This window comes from Molothrus ater, chromosome Z (genome assembly GCF_012460135.2).
Source record: "Molothrus ater isolate BHLD 08-10-18 breed brown headed cowbird chromosome Z, BPBGC_Mater_1.1, whole genome shotgun sequence".
Taxonomy (NCBI): Eukaryota; Metazoa; Chordata; class Aves; order Passeriformes; family Icteridae; genus Molothrus; species Molothrus ater.
In genome coordinates this window covers 54,277,913-54,296,845 of record NC_050511.2, presented here as the reverse complement: position 1 = coordinate 54,296,845, position 18,933 = coordinate 54,277,913, and the positions used below count along the sequence as shown (strand labels likewise).

Genomic DNA, 18,933 nt, shown 5'->3' with positions numbered 1-18,933 from the left:
AAAATCAAACTGTCTAGTGAACACAGTTAAAGAGGCCAGATGTGCCTCAAAATTTCCTGGGAAACAAAACCTAAACTTGGTGCTTTCTTTTATCAGAATGAAGAAAGCAAGCACTCAGAGTTTACCAAAGTGTGACCAATTGGAGCTTAGTCTTCTGTTGCTAATTGAACCATGGAAAAAAGCCAGTTTCTGAGGGCAAACTACAAACATATACTTTTTATATTCCAGTGCCACATGATAAAAAAGGAATCAAGCTGACTGGTAGACATTTGACTGGCAACCAAAGACCAACCTATTATTTCAAACTGTTATAGGAACGCAATAAAATTGCTACCAGGTTTCCTCATGTTACTCTTCAATAAAAAGAAGCCATTGGGGAAATAAGAGGAAAAAAAAAAAACACATCAAAACCTCTAAAGTTTATTTAAGTAAAAGTACACTTTTGTGGTGTTATGCCATCTGCTTCTTGGTTAACATGACAAGACAACTCAACAACTAGAATGCTAATGTTTTGAAAACATCAAGTAACCACAATCAATAGATTTTAGTTTGCTCTTTGGACTGCAAAAACTGCATTCACATGCCACTACTGGCATATGCTTTGAACATCCTTATGAGGTTATTTCCCTTCCAGTATTATTTGGTGGAGTTTCTCTGGAGACAAACACTTCAAACTGCGTTTGTGCACAAAAGTGAGATTTAGGCTAGGAAGAATCAGAAGCTGTGAGAAGATAAAGGAACCAAAATTTTGGTATTTTTTTCTGAAGATCAGCTGACGAAGACTTATCATAAAGGATATACAACTGAATGTAGCACAATTTCACTTCAAAATTAGTGAAACAAAGAGCTTCACATTTAATTCCTCATAGGTATTACAGGCAGAAGCTAGAGAAGTTGATCCTTCCACCTTAAGATTTAGCAGTATTTGTCAACTGACCATACAAGCAGACATATTACAAATCTCTGTCACTAAGTGCAACTTTCTCACTTGCAGTGTTGGCTTCAGATTTCAGAAAAACACCATAGTAGCCCTATCTGTACAGACATGATTCCTATTTCATTGCATGCAACTTGCCCTGAACACTCAATTGAACTGTTTAATCAAGTAGTGTTACACATATATAAGCAAATATATTATGGAACCATGCATGTACATGGAGTGGGTGTCAGAGCAAGCTACCTATTCCACTCCTTGATGTTTCTCTCAGCTTTTTCAAAAAAGAAAAAAAAAATTACAAAGAACCTGCTTGTCAGTCAAGTCGCTCTGAATAGTTTTACAACCTTTCATTCAAATGTAAAGGCTTTGTTCCAATTGCCAAGACCATTTTGTAAGAGTTAAAAGAGAAAGTGCAACAGAGGGTGCTTTCTGAAATCCTACCGCACAACCAAAAGTCATTCTCTGACCTTCCTCTTTGTCCAAATGGCTACTCATTGCCTTCAGTAAATTATCGTATTAAATCAAGAATGTAATAATAATTTTTTTAAATCATGATTTAAAATCTCATTTAAGAAAATCCCTCAAATCCTGTTATAACAAATGGTAATTATATTTATTAAAATTATCACATTTCAAACATATTTTTAAGCAAATTAAAAAATGATAGATTGTGTTACTGTTCACTCTGATGAAAAGCTGCACTGAAAAAAGCCGCACTGGGCAGAAATAGTGCTACAAAAAGAGAAAAAGAAAGAGGTTTATGAAACAGAATATACATATATACATATATATATATATATATGTATATTCTGTTTAATTACTATATTGTATGTGTGTATATATATATATATACACATACAATATAGTAATTAAATACATTTTATTTTTATATATATCTAATAAAACTTTTTTGATTTTTTAGAAAGGTATTTACTTTCTGCAATTATGACATCATCAGAAATTTTCATGAAAGACGGCTTTGCCGTCTTTCACCCAACAGGAAATCCTATGTACAGACCACTTCTTTTTTTTTTTAATATCCATATATATTCCGTGATTGTTAAGAAATGAAAAGAACTCCTTGATATGTAAGCACACTAAAACAAACGCTAGTTTTTAGCAAAAAAATATGGCCAGCCCTTCAATTGAACCCAATCCACAAATCCACAGTGCCTATATGAGGACTGGGGCAAGATGTATTTCTGTTGTAAAAAATGAAAGACACTTAAGAAGTCAGACAATCCTCAGCCATTCAGGGAACATAGCAATATATCATCATGTGAATTAGAACATCATACTAGGTACAATGTTAAGAATACTATAAAAACAATAACCTGGTTGTTGGATCATTTGTACAAAGTATCTTAGCTCAGACCACAGTAGACTGGTTACATTCAGCAATTCCAACTGTATACCATGCAACAAATCTGGAACATGCCACTCACAATATGAATTCTGTATTTGAGAAATACGGACCATGTGGTAGTAGCACAAAACAGCCTGAACTGTGGCAGAGGAAATCCAACCTTTTTCAAGGGTGGGTGACAGAAATCCAAAATATAAGTATGCTCTTATCCAAAATGGAAGTGAAGGTGAAGAATACCTGAAATGTTAGTACTTCTGCAACGATACTCCTGAAGAAGCTTGAGAAACATGCTCAATATCACACGCATCAGTAAGAATGTAAGACGTGAAGAAAAACAGGGTTTTTTTTTATTCTTTTAGAAATGCAAATAGCATGAATAACACAGGGCACATAAAGGGGAACCTGCATTCAACGTGCAAAGGATGTGTCCATTTAACAGAAAGCAGACCCCAGGCCCTCGCACTAGTGTCAGTACTACGGAGATAACCCATTTTTTATACCGTGGAGAAAAAAAGGCACTAGTTTGAGCACGCAGAAACCCCTTCAGATTTCAGATTTGTGATTTACGTTGTTGTCGATAAAATAGCTTTCCAATTATGAAGGAATGCATTCTGCGTTAATGATCACAACCAGGGGTCCAAGCTTTACTCTTTTGTCAGAACTACAGCAGATCCTCCCCGCAGCTTCACCATTAACATGTCTGTTTCCTGTCAGACCACTCAGAGATAATGTCATTTATCTCAGGGCGGCACAAGACCAGTCATTAGCTTCAGTAAAAGACCTCAAACAAAGGCCGGATGGCGTTTTATCCAGGGCTCATAGGCTGCAGCCAAGAATCTCATTGCCTAACAGTTTAGAACAACTTATCTTTTAAAGACTGATTTTCTCCCTATCAAGCATTCTAGAACACTTCTCTGAAGAGCAGCAAAGTCTGCATGGAAAATTTTAGTCAATGGTTTTATCATATGCAATTAGGTGCCTGATAAGAGCTTGCTAAAGTTATCCTTTGAGAGGCTGGGGTGGGTTTTTTTGGTTGTTGTTGTTGGGAGGTTGTGGTTTTTTTTCCCCCCCTTCATTTTACTTCGTAAGGAAAGACAGAGTAAATCAGGTTCTACCTCAATAGCAAGACCTTTGAAGAACTGACCCTTATTGTGTTTGCCTGCAGGAGGTGATTCACTATTATAAATTCTTCAATGACTGAACTTCTGGAAACCTCTTTAAATGAAAGTGGAACTGGTTAACTGTATGTATGAACATGTGTTTTCACAGTCTCTCCTGTATTATTGCATTTCAGAAAGCTTCTATAAAGTGCCAGGTGAAGTTTTTAAAATAATGATAATAATAATTAAAAAAAGAGAGTCAGAAAAATACGAGCAAATCTCAGCTTTTCAATTCCTGGGCTTATGCTGAAAACTAAAAACAGATGGTACTGTCCATGTTACTTGAATCTGGTTATTGAACACCTCTATGGTTACGGGAGATTTTGCTTAGCACTTTTAACATACATTTTATTTATTGGACTATAAAATGCTACTTTGGAAAAACAAGTCTTTATATAGCTATAATTAAAACAGTCTTGCAGGAAAGCCCTTTAACATGGAGAACACGGTTAACCTCATGACATCTGGACAATCAATCCTTTCCTCTTTACTGGGTATTTATGAAGTTATTAAAATTGTAAAATTACTAATGCCCAAAGTGAAATATTTTTCCTGTAGTTCCGAATATGGTTATCAGCTTCCTTGCTTTGTTTGATAGATGCTCTAGAGCAGCCTCCATTGTGCTACACTAACTCTTGCTTTGCACAGGAATTCAATAGAAGATCTGGTCATACATATTGGCAGAGGTCAGCAGGTTCACACTGAAAGCTTTCCTCGGCCAAAGGGCAACACCTCTTCACCCAGCTCAAAAAGCACCGTCACACTACTAGACAGCACTACAGAACTTTAAGAACCTTGAGCTGTGCTTATTGTTAGACACCCATACTTATCAATGTTTTTAACAGCTAAATCCCTTATGTAGCTTTCAAAACAGTTTGCTGTCAAACAACAATAGACTTTGTTCTTTAATTACAGCAAGTGACCTCCCTGCCCTTTTATTTCACAGTGAATAAACTACACACAAGGCCAGCAAGAAAAGTACATGAAGAGCATATCTCCATAACGTCATTAATCAAAGCATGTACTTAAATTATTTACATCAATAGGTAAAATTCACCCAGAGATTCCTGATGGCATACAAAACACTATCAAATCCTAACGCTAAAACACAACAAGGAAAGTGAAGATAAAATAAATAATACTAGCCAACATTTAATTGTTGGCTAATTTGCTAAAGACAACTTTCAAATGTGAAATGCAGTCTTAATGAGAAGCACTAAGCTAAAAAAAAGGGAAAAATTCCATCCTGGAGTATCACTAGACTGATACATTTAGAACTGTAACTAAACCCTTCTGATTACAGCTTTGTATCTTCTGCATTAATTCCATGTAAACATACTGTTTTTCACAAACAAAATGAAGTTTTCCTGTATCTCAGAGTAAATTATGACTGAATTAATTCCAAAATCTCCTCACAATGCATACAAAGCAAATTTTGTAGCTATTCTGAACAATTTTCAATGTAACAGCTGTTAAAAACCAAAATATGTTAGCTGGAACAGATGAAGAGCTCATGCTGACAAACAGTCAGCAACTGTGCTAAAAACAGTATGGATAAGAAATGGAAAATGGAGACAGGTTTTAACACCAAAAATCTTGGGAGTGGTTAGCCTACCTGTCAAAGCTACTTATTCAGACATGTCACTGTTGGCTTAGCCACAAAATGGACTGCACAAATATAGCTCAAACATTTTAGAATTACAGCACACTTTGACTTTATCCACATATTAGGGGAGTGGCGACTTTTACAACATACTTGTGGTTTCTGCATAAAAGAGCCAGCAGAACACAGTCATTGATTTAATTAGGCTTCGTAAGATCCAATTTATCATGTTTTACATGACTTTCTGCAGCAAGGAAACATAATAAATAGACTAAAAATAGAATGAAGCATGCTGTGAAAGCTAAACAGTGACTACAACTCCTGGGAATCTGCTCCAAGCTTTTCACAAATAGTAAACAAATGCAGTATTATATTCCACACCACATATAAAAACATGTAGATTTTTAATCAGCAGTCATGAACTCATCTGATTCTAAAAGGAAACCTCCAACTTCATGAGGCATGCCTTGCACAACAGTAAGACAACTGCACATTGATTTCAACATGCAGGCTGCAAATTATGTATTTATCTACAGATGCAAGTTGCTTCGTGCAAGTACGGCATATGTGTTCTAGCATATAAACAGTCAAAGCAATAACACTTCAACCATCTTAAGCCTTTAAAGAATGCTTTCCAATGAGGATTAATCATTTGGGGGAAAAAAAAGCAAAAAAAAAAAAGCAGAACAACAAACATAAAACACTCGAATGTTGCTAATGTTGCCACTGGCTGGACTTAAAGAATATCAACCATTATCAGCAACGAGCTACATCATTATTATTTTTATTATTATTATTAGGAACATTCTTGGCTAAGCAAAACGCTAAGGGACTTTACTTGAGATAGCAAGCAAGCACACCATTGTGCCAGACAATGGCCAAGGCTGCACGACTCTGGTGTGCAGAGCCTGTATTAAAGTCGGTGTGTGCCAACAGCAGCGGCTGTTGCTGGAAATGCAAGCTCCAGACCTCCTCCTGGAGCGACATCTACAACACACAGAGTGTGCCACTGACGCTGAACTCCTCCATACGTGTTTGCTCTGAATTTGCATGCCATCCCATTTACATTGCACATAAGATTACTCGCACGTATATAGATTCTTCATACAATTTCCTGTGTGACTAGAGAGTTGAAAGAACACAAAAACGGGAGAAACCACACCACCCTCTAATCTCCGTTGCCATGGCAGCAGCCTTTGAGATACTGAAATGTTCAGATTGCCAGCTAAACAAAATTGTTGAATGTGAACATTTGGCTGAGAGATTAAAAGGCTAAGGGGGTTGCAAAAGGGCAGTACCTCCCACATTCCAGGCAGCCACTGAATCCAATCAAATGGCTCTGACTCTTTAACCACAGCCATTGTGAAGACCGGATTAGGGCAATTTATCTAGATAGTTAAAACAGATTAGAGAACTGCAATTTGAAGACTATTGGCAACAGAAGTAAATGCCTACTGTACTAAGATAATAAAGAGACCATGAGATTTTTGGACACCTTTCTGCCATGAACAGCACTTTTCATAAATCAAAATGCAAACATATACACAGGAATTACATAGCAATCTGGTTTTCTCATCTGCATTTAGACAAGGTCATAAGGCTCATTCAAATTCATCCATAGATATGCTATCTTAAAAGCAATAATACGCATACAATATAAAATGTAATTTGTTCCTTGCCTTGAACAAATCCCTTGGAATTATCTTCCAGTACTAACAAATATCTGCTATCACAAACACCCAAATCTAATCCTCCAGTCGACTTCATATTACAAAAACTTCATGACTGAAATACAAAAAGCTGGTAGCCAGTCATAAGAAGACATAACTTCCCGCTCCCTGAGACCTTCAGCCCTCCCAGACACTTGCAGACCATACAGTTAACACCTTCCCGAAAATCTCCCCATTGCAATGTTCACTCGAGGAAGTTGTAGAAGCAGGTAATTTAGGACAAACAGCTGACAATACAGTCACTGTACTAACACCCCGAGATTATTCATCTGGAGGGTGTTGGTTTGCTTTATTTTTCAAGCAGAGCAGGTTCCCTTTGTTTAACAACCTGTAGAATTTACCATACTTGTAATCCTGGGCCAACATTCGCCCTCTGGCCCCCCAGAAGATGGCTTCTGCCCTAGGGATGGGACAGAACTCCCACCAACACCAGAACATCCTTGAACCAGCAGTTGACAAAGACAACGATGTCTCACTCCACCTTTCCCAAATAATAGAGTAGCGGCCATCTATTCATACAGAAAGCATCCGAAATGGAAAGAAATAAAACCACACACTCTCATCTGATTTCTTTCACACCATTTCAACCTCTCAACAAACAAGCACTTCAAATCCAAGAGCCAGCATGGCTCAGAGAGGAAAACTCCTCCAGACAGGAGACAAACTGCTCCACTCTGTTCCAAAAGCTGTTTTGCACACATAATTCTCAGCACAAGGTGCATTTCCCTCCTCCCAGCATCCTCCTTCCAGGAAGACAAGAGGCACTGCCTGTCTGCTGGCTCCTTCCTCCCAGTCGCTACACCAGCTTCTGAGGCCTCTGGGCTACAGTGCCACGGAAGCCCCCAACACAATAAGCATCCCGCGTCTCCATGAAGCGCAACGGCAGAGCCCCGGTCTCTGCCCACAGCTCCTGTTTCCTCCCCAAGCACAATCCCAGCTCTAGGCAGAGGGTCAGAGAAAGGGAGAGGGGTTCCTTTAGACTTTGGGAGAGGAATGGCCATGAATGCCTGCTGAAGTTGTGGAAGAGTCAGCACATACAAGACCTGCTGCGCCTGCAGCCTGAGCTCTGCAGCCCCAGCCTGTGAACACATGCCATCCCACTGGTACTGCTGCTCTCTGCTAAAATTGGGGGCAGCTCAGTCAGGGTCATCTCTGCGTTTCTCCTTCTGGACAAGTGCAATTAAAACGAACAGACAAAACAGAAAGGTTCTGCAGGTCTGATGACAGGAGAGGAAATCACAAGGAAGAGCAGCACACTGGAAACATGGTATCTTCCATGTAGGGAAGAGGTCTCTGGGTTGGTTTTGTTTTTTTTTTAAGGGAAGGAGGAAGGACATACGCATGTCACAAATACACAGCAGAGAGGACAGAGGAACCAGACATACACTCATGGGACACTTATTATAGACATGGGGAAACACAGAAGAGGTGGAGAGGAGCTTTGTCCTACCTTTTCTGTTTTCAATTTCTTGATTCGCCTGTGGCTCTCCTCCTCCTCCTCTTCCTTCTTTACCAACACAGAGTTCCCCATTAACCCTGAATCCGGGGTACTTTTGCTCACCTCCCCCACAGCAGAGGAGGTGCAGTGGAAGGGGCTGCTGCTTCCACCACTGCCTCCTTTGGCCCCGAAGCCATAGAGGTGCCCAGAGGGAATTTGGTTATTGCCACCCGCACTGCCATTGGGGTGGCCCTGCTGCAGGTCATGCTGCTTGTCCTTCCTGGATTTTCCTGCATCCTTATCCCGCTTGGAGCCCCTGCTGCCTGGGGCTTTACCTGGTTTCTCCTCTTTGTTTTTCCCACAAGAGGCAACGGTGGTGGTGTTGCTGGTGTTGTTATTATTGCCGTTTGGGTTACTGCTCACACTTTGACCCAATGCTGAATTCATGCCAGTTGCCTCTCCAGGGCGCCCTTGGACTTCCTGCCTTTTGCCAGCACTGCTGATCTCAGGAATCCCATACAAGGCAGCAGAAGGCAGAGATTTATTAGCATCCTTAGAAGTTTTACTCCTTTTCACTTTTGATTTGCTAGTCTCTTTGTGAGAGGAATTCCCCTGGGGAGCAGAGGGCTGAACAGAAGCGAATTTTAGGCCATCAGCTAAGGCTGAGGTAGCATTAACCCCACTGGAAGCCAGACCCCCACAATCCTTGGAGCTGGTGTTGCTGCTGCTGGTGGTATTAGAATTATTCATCTCAAATTTCTGTCTGTCCTTCTCTAAGTCGGCGTCCAAATCGATTATTAAATTCCCAACACCGATTTCCCAATCATCGCCACTGTCATAAGTGTCAACTGCGCTTGGATCCACACCTTTTCCTGCAGTGGAAGTGTTCAATGACATCCTGAAGATAAGATCTCTAGAGTAAAAATCCGATGAACTTTTCTTTGGAGATGTGGGGACATTCGTTTATCTCCGTTGGGCTCTCTCTTAAGTTCAACTCTTCTTGTCTCCCTCCCCTAGGTGTGTCTAGGCTCACAACCTGCAGTCCACATCCACGTTGTCCTGTGAGGAGGGAAATAGTCAAGTATTTCTTGTCTGGGTGTTACCACAATATAACGTCACTCAATAAAGAGGGGGCAAGGTAGGGGGGAGCAAAAACATTCAGCATTGCCACGTTCTTAAGTTTGTTAAGCCAGAGACAGTGGCTGTAGTGTTTTTATAATGAGCACTTTTAATCTACTTGTATACCAACATCCACAACCTCTCTTTAAGAGCCATGTCCATAAAAAAGAAGAAGAAGAAAAAAGGAAGAATAAAAAAGGAAGAAAAAAATATCTATATTATTTAAATCTACAAAGTTCAGGAAATACAGTCAGAGAAGTGGTGCCTAGCTGTTGGAGCACATGTTGTAATCTAACCCCTTGGACCACCACCTAGGCACGAAAAGGAAGGATACGGATTCACTCTTCAGTGCATTCCATGGATTTTGTGGCTTTTTTTAAACCAGACCATTGAAGTTTTGCGACTCTCCTGTATTATCTTTTACCCCCCTTCCACTTAATCTCTTGGGGGGGTGGGGGAGGAGACTGCTAAGGGAAGTGGGAAACCTCATTTTCCCGGCCACAATACACCTTCTGTTAAAAACAACAGCCTACAAACTCAAATGTTTACTGGAAAATACTAAAATCCATAGGTTAAAATTAAAAAAAAAAAAGTGAGAATAAATAAAAATTCTCATTCCTTTAAAAAAATATCCTTAAGATAACAGTTCTAAAAGCAGCTCTAATGTATTCCTAGGTCACACAATTGTTAGGTCTGTTAAATATAGTATTACTGACTGTACAGGAAACTGATTAAGACATACACTTTAAGTGATCTGCACCAAGGTGGCCTCAGTGACCGCAAATGAGTGTGTGTTTGACAAAGCTTAGTTAAAACGATTTTTAAAGGGATCTCTCCCTTTTACAGTCGACTGCCGAAATATTTATACATATATACGCATAATGCTTACCTTTAATCCTTTATCATTTTTAATTAAACCAGCAAATCAAAATGCTGTTCCCACTCGTCTCAGCAACAACTCTGTGCCTCATTTTACTTAAAGAGCAAGTGATCAAGAAGTAGAAAGCAAGTATCATCTCAGCCAGTATAAATCGGCCAATAACATATCTCCCCCTACTTTGGCACACGGATCAGAAGTCCATTTTTTTGTTTGTTTGTCTAGGTTTTTTCGTTCTTGCTTAAAGAAAAAGAATCAAAAAAAGCAAAAAAAAAAAATGCTGTGCCTCACAACTTTACGAGCTGGGAGGTAATATTTTACATTCAGAAGTGAAGCATCAAGGACCAGATTTTTGTTTGTTTGCTTTTCCTGAATAAGCACCGAGAGGTAATAAACACCACAGTAATATTAAAAAGAAAAAAAAAAAAAAAAGAAAAAAAAAAAAAAAAAAAAGAAGAAAAAAAGAAAGAAAAAAAAAAAAAGAAAGAAAAAAAAATGTTTCCCCAACTTCACACTCCGTCTTCAGCCCCGGACCTGGGAGCCATCCCGATCAGTAAGTAATGATCCCACGAAACAAACCTACAGGCGCCCGGGTGTTACAAGACAGAATGTGCTAACATCGGGATAAATTAGTGAAAGGGAGGAAGGAAAAAAAGAAGAAAGGACTGAAAATCTGGGCTGGATTCCGCCTGTTAGTTGGGAAGTGGCATTTTTTTCGCCCGTCCTGACAGATCTGATTTCTTGAAGTAACTTGAGGGGAAACGGGCGGGGGAGGCGGGGGGAGGGGGAAGAGGGGGGGCGAGGAAGAGGAGGAGGAGCGGGAGGGGGGAATCACTGATCTGATAAACCGGTTATCAAAACATTTTGTGGGAGTGGAGGAAGGACTGCGTACTCTCAAACGAACTAAATTTTCCCAGGGGTAAGATTTCGGGGAGGGGGGTGCCTGTCCCCGTCCGTTCGTCTGTCCGTCCCTCCCCCACCAGCCTTAGATCAGCGCTTTTTAAAAATAGGAATTAGGAAAAAGAAAAAAAAAAAAAAAAAAAGGCAAACCACCAGCATAGGCACGTATCAGTTTCGAATGGCTGTCTTGGGAGGGAAAAAAAATAATAACAACGAAAAACCCGTGAGCTTGGGCTAGTCAGTCATGCGGTAAGTAATTCAGTAATTAGAGTCCGAGGAGATAAAGCAGACGACCTTTTTGTCAGGACAGATCGCTCCCACCTTATTGTCTCAGCAAACCTCGCAGTCTACCGTTATCACCCCCTCCCCCTTCTCTATGCCTCCCTCCCCCCTCCCCGAGTCAGACGGTCTCGGAGCTTTAGCTTAGTATTTTTAATTAGCCGGCGATGGGAAGCTAAAAGCCGTAATGAATTGCCGTTGGCGGGAGGGCGGGGGAGGGGGAGGAGCGGCGGGCTCACCGCCCGCGTCACGTGACGCCGCCGGGCGCCATTGGCCGCCGCCGCCGCCGAGCGGGGCCGGGGCCGCCCCTCACACACCCGCCGGGGCGGGCCGCGCCCTGCCCCGGCCCCGCGCCGCCGGCCCGCCGCCTCGGCTGGAGTCCCGGAGTGCCCCCCAGGAACGCCTCGCCGAGCCCCCCGTCACCTCCCCGGGTGGGGGGGCCCGTTTACCTCAGGGCTTTCCCTTCCCTGCGCCTCACGGCAGGCAGAACCGAGACGGCGATGGAAGCGGGCAGCCGCCGAGGGACTATCCCACCCCCGTCCCCCGGCTCCAGCCTCGCGTTTCTGGTGTCTCGGTGTGACATGCGAGGTGCCTCCCGGTCTGTCGGTGCCCCATCGCTCCTGCTAACGAGCGCAGTGCTCTCGGGGCCCGGGGGGGCGGGGAAGCAATGCAGACTTGGCTGTAATGGTGTCACTTTTATTCCCCCTCCTCCCCCACCCTGGGTTAGTTAAAACCCAAAAAGGCACTACGCTTTAACGCCCCCCAAGTGCACCGTCAAGTATGATTTGTGTGGCTACAATGCTTTCACCCTCTTACTTCCATCAAATAACTCACCCTGTTTGTGGGATTGTTTTGGGGTTTTCTTCCTCCTTTAAAAATCCCCAAGAACCCTAGTTATCTCAACTCCCAAAACTCTTTAACACTCCCGTTTGCAGAGAAAAAAAAAGAAAATCCCCTCTAAGTGCTATAGACACACCACGCAACCGTACTTACGGTCTGTATTGGATCGAGTTGACCTTTTCCTTCTAACTGCATTGAGTGTGTTTTTGTTGCAGCCGCTTTTTATTTTAGGAAAAAAAAAATCTAATGTCTTCAACAGATTTATTGTGTTTGGAGGAAGAGAGCACCAGATATCATGAACCTTCCTTTCTTTCTTTCTAGAAACAAAATTAAAACAACACCGACAAAAAATAAAAGAAAAAAATAAACGAAAATAAAATAAAAACTGGGCAGAGAAGGCAAACCCGGCATGTGTGTCTGTCCCCTCACAGGCTGACACACAGGCACAGGGGACAGGGGCGCTGCCCCCACAGCAGCGGCCGAGGCGGGGGAGTGGGAGCCTCACTCCGCGCGGTACCTGAGAGGGACTTTCTTTGTTCGCGATGCCCTTTCCCTGCCGGCCAATCAGCACCCAGCTTTTATGAAACCGGGCCCTGCCATTGGCCCGCCGCTCCTCCTGCCTGCCGGCGAGGGCGAGAGACACAAACACGCACCCGCTCGCTCGCTCGCTCACACCCCCGGCACCCGCTCGCACTCGCGCCTTGCGGCCCCGCACACGCTGCACCCCCGCCCGGCACCCTCAGCCCCGCACCCCCGCCCGGTACCCTCGCACCAGCCCACCCCCACCTCCGCACGCATTGTACACTCACTCAGACGTTCTGCACTCGCACGCACACGCACGCAGCCCCCCGCTCTGCAGCCCGCAGCCTACACCGAGCCTCCTTGCTGCAGCCAGATACAAAATCGTGTTTCCCATTTCAATTATCCTACATAACATTTAAAGCTGAGGGAGAGGAAAATAAATGAGGGAAGGGAAAGAAAAAAAAAAAAGAAGAAAAGAGAGGGGGAGGAGGGGAAGGGAAAAAATAGAAAACCAAGGTGGAGTGTAGCTCTGCCAAGACTCACACGTCGGGAGGAAGACTCCCTTATTTCGTTTTAATTTAATTTCAGGGCAGTTTTCGAAGCCATGATGAATGATTTTACTGTGCCGGTTTCAAAGAGGCAATTTAGAATCTCAGTCATAATTTTTAAATGCCCCCTCATTCAAAATTATAACAGCTTGAAGCCAGCGAGAGAGGGTTGCGATACACATGTGCGATTATTTTCGTGCTTAGTGGGGGAGAAAAGCAAACAGTGTCTGGAGGAAGGGGCTGAGGGGAGGCTCAGGGTAGGACAGCACCCCCAGCTCTGCTTGGGGGTCACCGAGGTGCTGCTCCACTCTCCGATCAGCCCTCTTTCTTGCATTCACTTTTACAGCTCCTCATGTATTTTATTACATGTTCATTTTTACAATATGGCTTAAGTTAGACAGGTCGGGTTTTATTATTTTTTCCTTCCTTTTTTTTTTTTTTTCTTCCTCTTTTTCGGAAGGAAGGGGAGCAGAAAATAACCCTTTTGTTTCCAGACTGCTGATTTACTGCCGCACGCACTGAAGTGTGAATGCCAGCGACCCTCTAACTACCACGTGAACATCCTTTCACAGGAATTAGTAACACAAATCTTCCCTATCGGGCTTTGTGTAGCTCGAAAATATCCCCCTTAATCATTCCTTTTGTTTACGTTGGGAGCCATTATGCTACACCACTGCGTTAAATTGCGTTTAACCCTTCGCGGACGGCGGGGGTGGAATGGGGGCGGCGGCGGCGGCCGCCGCCCGCGGGCACGGGAGGGTCGGGAGGTGGGGGGCACTAGCCCCGTAAACACCATGCTCCTTTTAATATCCTTAAGCACCATCTACTCTTTTCTTTTTTCTTTTTTTTTCCGTTTTCCCTCTCTTTGACTTTTTTCCCCCTTCCTCTTCCCCTTGATCTCGCTGGGACTGATCTCCCTGTGAAAATCGATACGGGATGTTTTTCTTGCCAAACGTACGCTACGCCCAAGTCAAGATTTCCGGCAAGAAGTCAAAGCGTGGCATTTACGATGTCCTGCACACCCATGACAGGGTGACAAAATACCTCTTTGGATTTCGTCCAGCTGAGCAAATCACGCGCGTCAGCGTGCCCTCGTTGCAGGCTTCCCAATGAAAGGGGCGATTAGTTGAGAGGTACCAGAGGAGCAAACCCCCCCAGACCCGGCTTTGCCGCGCGGGCTTTGCGGAAGGTGAAACAGGACTAGTGGGGGTAAAAACCGCCCGTGGCGTGGCACTCGTCCGCGCTATGGTCACCGTAGCCAGGCGCCCCAGGAGAAAAGGCTGCCCTCCAGGTCCTGTGAGTCCCTCACGCCGCGGACATTGGGGTCACCAACATAGGCTACCTTGGGAGGCCTTGAGGCTGCCCGGTCTGAGACTGCTCCGTTTCTCCTGTGTAAAAATACTTACCCTTCAAGGGCTCATAATGAAGGGTTTATTAGCAGGGATATGTTCATTGTCAAGGAGGCCCTTGATCACATTAAATGTTTAAGCCATTACAAAGGGGAGGGAAGAAAACAAACAAACAAACAAAACAAAACAAAAAAAACACCTCATGGCATGTGTACAGCTCAAACAAGAAATGCTGAGGTGTGAACAGTGAACACATCCCTGCCCTCCCGCCCGGGTGTTGGGACAACGCAGGGATAATGACCTGTGAGCAGCCACTTCCCAGCCGGTGTGGCAGCGGACACGGCTGGACACTGGCACCCTCCCCCCAGGGAGGGGACACTTATGCCCAGCACGAGCAATTTGTGGAGGAGGAGGCATGCATAATGTCACAAGGTACCGAAAATCACAGTTTCCCCGGGGGTAGCTCTTGAGTGAATGTCACTCACTGGTTAGCAAAATTTTAAGATCAGCAACACCAAGCTCTTGGTCTACTTAGTCGTGGATCACTATTCCTGTTTCCTTACAGTATGTATTTTTCAGATTTAGGTAATGACCCTGAATTTTTCAGTATCGACCTCTGTTTAGACACGTTTCACTTTGGGCTGCTTCTCGTCTGCAAAATTACAGTCATTTTCACATTATTATACAGTGAGTAGGAGACGGTTTGTATTTAGCCTTGGGTGGGGGAAGGGGTGTTATGGGAAGTGATCTGCTACGGTCAGCACATAATTTCAGCCCAAAGAAAATTGCTTCTGAATAGATGGTCTGTTAACTAGCCAAGGAGCAGTCACTGGGAGAGATTACAAAAATGCCTCTGCTTTATCTGCCTTACACCATCATTTTAATTTTTGAAAGTAACGGTCAGGGGAAGAGCCAGCCACAGAGGGTTACTAACTACAGAGGCCAACTGATGGGTAAAGTATCCTTAAAAACCTCCTTAAATTACAAATTTCGGAGGGGAACCTCCCCTCTCGCCCCATTCCCTCCTGGCATTTGTGTATGAGTCTATAGGGAAGAAGCCTGCCCAGCATACCACATGGTTGCCAAAGCAGGGTTTTATTTACCCATTTCTGTGTCAGAAATTAGAGCAAGACTGCTTGCCGGCCCGTGGGCGCATCTGCAGCAGCCGATTCCCATGAGTGGATGCAAAAGGACCACTGAACTCACATTGTCTTGTCAGGTTAAGAATGTCGGTATTTCAAAAAGCAGCCAGAGCCCGCTGTATGATTTAGTGACTTTTCCGCCTTAATTTCTACCTACTCTTCAAATTAGATTACGACTTTGTATTTCTGCGCATTTTACAAGACAGACAAAAGGCCAATAAATTAGTGATTGTCTAAAATAGGAAATCCGTACTTAATTGGTGCAGCTGTGGACTGCTAATAATACCAAGAGATCACCATTCACCCATCCTGGTCCCTGTCCGGATTTTTGTGTTTGTTTTGGTTTTTTGGGAGGGTTTTTCGTTTTTTGTCGGTTTTGTTTTGTTTTAACCTTGCCAGACATATGCATCGCACACGCTACGAAGATCGCCGTCGAAGGTCTCTTTGTTTGGCGGAGGGCCCGCGCTGCCGGTCCCGCTGCCCCGGGCGGGCCGCAGCCGTGAGGTGAGAGAGGCGCCTTCCCGCCCCTCCGCGGCCGCGGGCCCCGCGCGCTGCCCGCTCCCCGAGCGCTGAGCGGGCGGCGCCCAATCAGCGCGCGAGAAATCGCTTTCGCGGCTCGCCATTGGCCGGCGGCGCGCGGGGCGGGGGCCCCACGCGCGGGCCCCGGGGGAGCTGACGGGGGAACGGTGGCTCTCCGCCTGAGGGAAGCAGGGCGGGCCCGGCGCTCCGGCCCGGCGCCGCTGGCAGCGCCGGGGTTAAACTTGCCGAGATGAGCTGCAGTAATGCCACCTAGGCCTACTGTCATTAGCAGCAAAGCCTTAATTGCCTCCCCTCATTCAGTCTGTCTCCACTTCTCCCTTTGTTCCCGTGTTCGGTGTTGCAGGAGCAAGGGTACGGGTCCGTACCTCCAATCTCGGCATTATCGACAGCGTGTCTGCAAAGATAAACCCATCGTTCTCTTTCTCTTCAACTTGCACCAGAGGGCAAAAATCCATTTCTCATCAGCATTTACTTGTCAGACTAATTACGTAAACAATGAGTGGCGTTTCTCTCCTGTACAACGTTTTGTGCATAAAAGTTTTCTCAAAACAAGACTTGAAAGCAGTGCACTGGAAATTGTATTGGTTCGAAAATTTTCGGTTAGCTCATCCTTAGAACCTTCAGAACATCCCACAGTATTATGGGCGAACTTTCAGTTGATGTGCACAAACTACTGGCTCTGCAGATTAGTTGTGGGTAATTTATTACAGCATTGCTGACAGCCAGTGATCCATAGACCAGAGTGTGGGAACTGATGATACAAACTACAGAGGAGTCATTATACACTTGGCAGATACTTCTGTTAGATACCATTTTTTTTTCCAGAGGCAATGCTGACAATGTTTCCTTCTTCTTTAGAGCAGTCCATAGACTCTTTTACATTTATCTGCATATTCACAAGGAGTCTCAGTTTGATACCTAATCTAGAGGTCAGTGTCTCTGACGTTTCAGCATACAAATATAGTTTCTATATGGAATCAAAGTGCTGCTATGTTGTTTATTGAAGAGCAACAAAGATGACCTGACAAGTAGATGGAATGATTTATGAAAGAGCCTCTATGTGCATAGGTATATTTATTTGGGAGTACAGAGAGAGTGTAAAAAGTAACCAGGATAAAAACTATCCTTCTGAGAGCACAAAGAAAGAAACAAAAACAAAAAAAGGAAACAAAAGAGAACAAACCTGAAAAAAGTGGGGGGAAATGTAGAAGAAGAAAAAAAAAAGGAAAGGAAAATAAAAAAATAAAAGAGGAAAAGAGAAAAGCAACAGTTGAAAATAAATAAATAAATAAATAAATAAATAAATAAATAAATAAATGTCCTACCAGTGTGATGTGCTAATCAGTGAAATAAATACAGAAGGAATAAATGAGATGTTCCCAAGTCCCGTAGCATAGAACTTAAAAATTAGGCTGGAAAGAGCACTAAAAATAAATAATATGGGTAATTACTCCGTGTTGGCATTAGAGTGGACTGAATGACCCAGTAAGTCTTTTCTATTCTGTAAATTAACAGCTCTCCAAGGTTCTGCTGTAGAATTTGAATTACAAACCTTTTACCTAGACATGAGTATAGCCTTCAGTTCATTGTATAGATGGTCAATTTTTCAAGTAATTTAAACAGCATATTTATTTATGTAGTGCTTTGTTTAAACATTCAGATAATGTTAAAAACATTTTTTTCTTTCATAATAAAGAGTGTGTTCTGAGAACAAGCAATACATGTTGAAATCTTTTACAGTTTTGTCATAGCCTAAGCTTAATGTTTCACAGTCCATTATAATTTGTAATAGAAATGATAGATGCAGTTTCAGTATTTTAGTAGGACAGCGTGTCGATGTTCTAGTCTTGAAGGTGAAAAATGTACAAAAGGCCAGTGGCTGGGTACAGTACTTCCCATTTCCAGAGAGAACAAATGAGCATGGGGAAATGAAACTGAGGCTTAGTGAATAGGATTGGATTGGTTTTTTAGAGGAAAGGCTAGGAGTCATAGGCCAGGGAGAGGAAAGATGAGTCTTGAAATGGAATTTGCAGAGGAGTAGCCAGTTAGGCTTAAGGAGTCTGCAGCAGAAGCGGGTTTGAGAGGGACTTTCCCAACGTGAAAGGAGAGCAAGAAGCATGATGTTGAATAAGCAGAAGGAATAGGCCAGATATAAGATCAGATAGCATATACCAGGAATAAGATAAAGGTGACTAACAGTCAGAATGTGCACTGTCTGGTAAAGAGAGGAATGACTCCGAAAGTTTTCAGAGCCAAGGCTGGGTATAACATCCTTGCAGGAAGAGTGAGGAAAACATGCTGCTACATTTTTGACAGAAAGGAGCTCGAAGATGAGTGACCCTTGAAAACCCACGAGAGAAGAATAAGAGTCTGTTTGTGTGTAGGTTTGAACCCAGTAGTTTTAAAAACTGCAGAGGTATGGAAGGAGAAAACCTGTGCTCTGAAACAAATACCAAAGATTTTGATAATCAGGATGAGAAGCATTTAAACAAACTAAATATGTTAGCTGCTAGAGCTGCAAGTGAAGAGAATAACCCTAAGAATGTCTCTGTGTGTACCAGAGCTAGCAACTATGACCTCTTG

The 18,933-nt window shown here is 43.3% G+C and overlaps 1 protein-coding gene across 3 annotated transcripts in view; it reads right to left on the bottom strand.

The window, feature by feature from the left end:
• ZNF608 (zinc finger protein 608) overlaps positions 1–12,727 on the bottom strand; it is an 85,106-nt gene extending 72,379 nt beyond the window's left edge. For 2 of the 3 annotated variants that reach the window (XM_054517934.1, XM_036403425.1), the window contains exons 1-2: positions 12,403–12,727; positions 8,247–9,293 (exon numbers count right to left, since the gene is read on the bottom strand). In XM_054517934.1, the coding sequence (XP_054373909.1) occupies positions 8,247–9,131 (885 nt within the window). In that variant the 5' untranslated portion in view covers positions 9,132–9,293; positions 12,403–12,727. Of the gene's footprint in view, positions 1–8,246; positions 9,294–10,242; positions 10,503–12,402 lie in introns of those variants that run through there. The other variant, XM_054517935.1, reaches the window with a different exon arrangement.
• Positions 12,728–18,933: the final 6,206 nt, after the last annotated feature.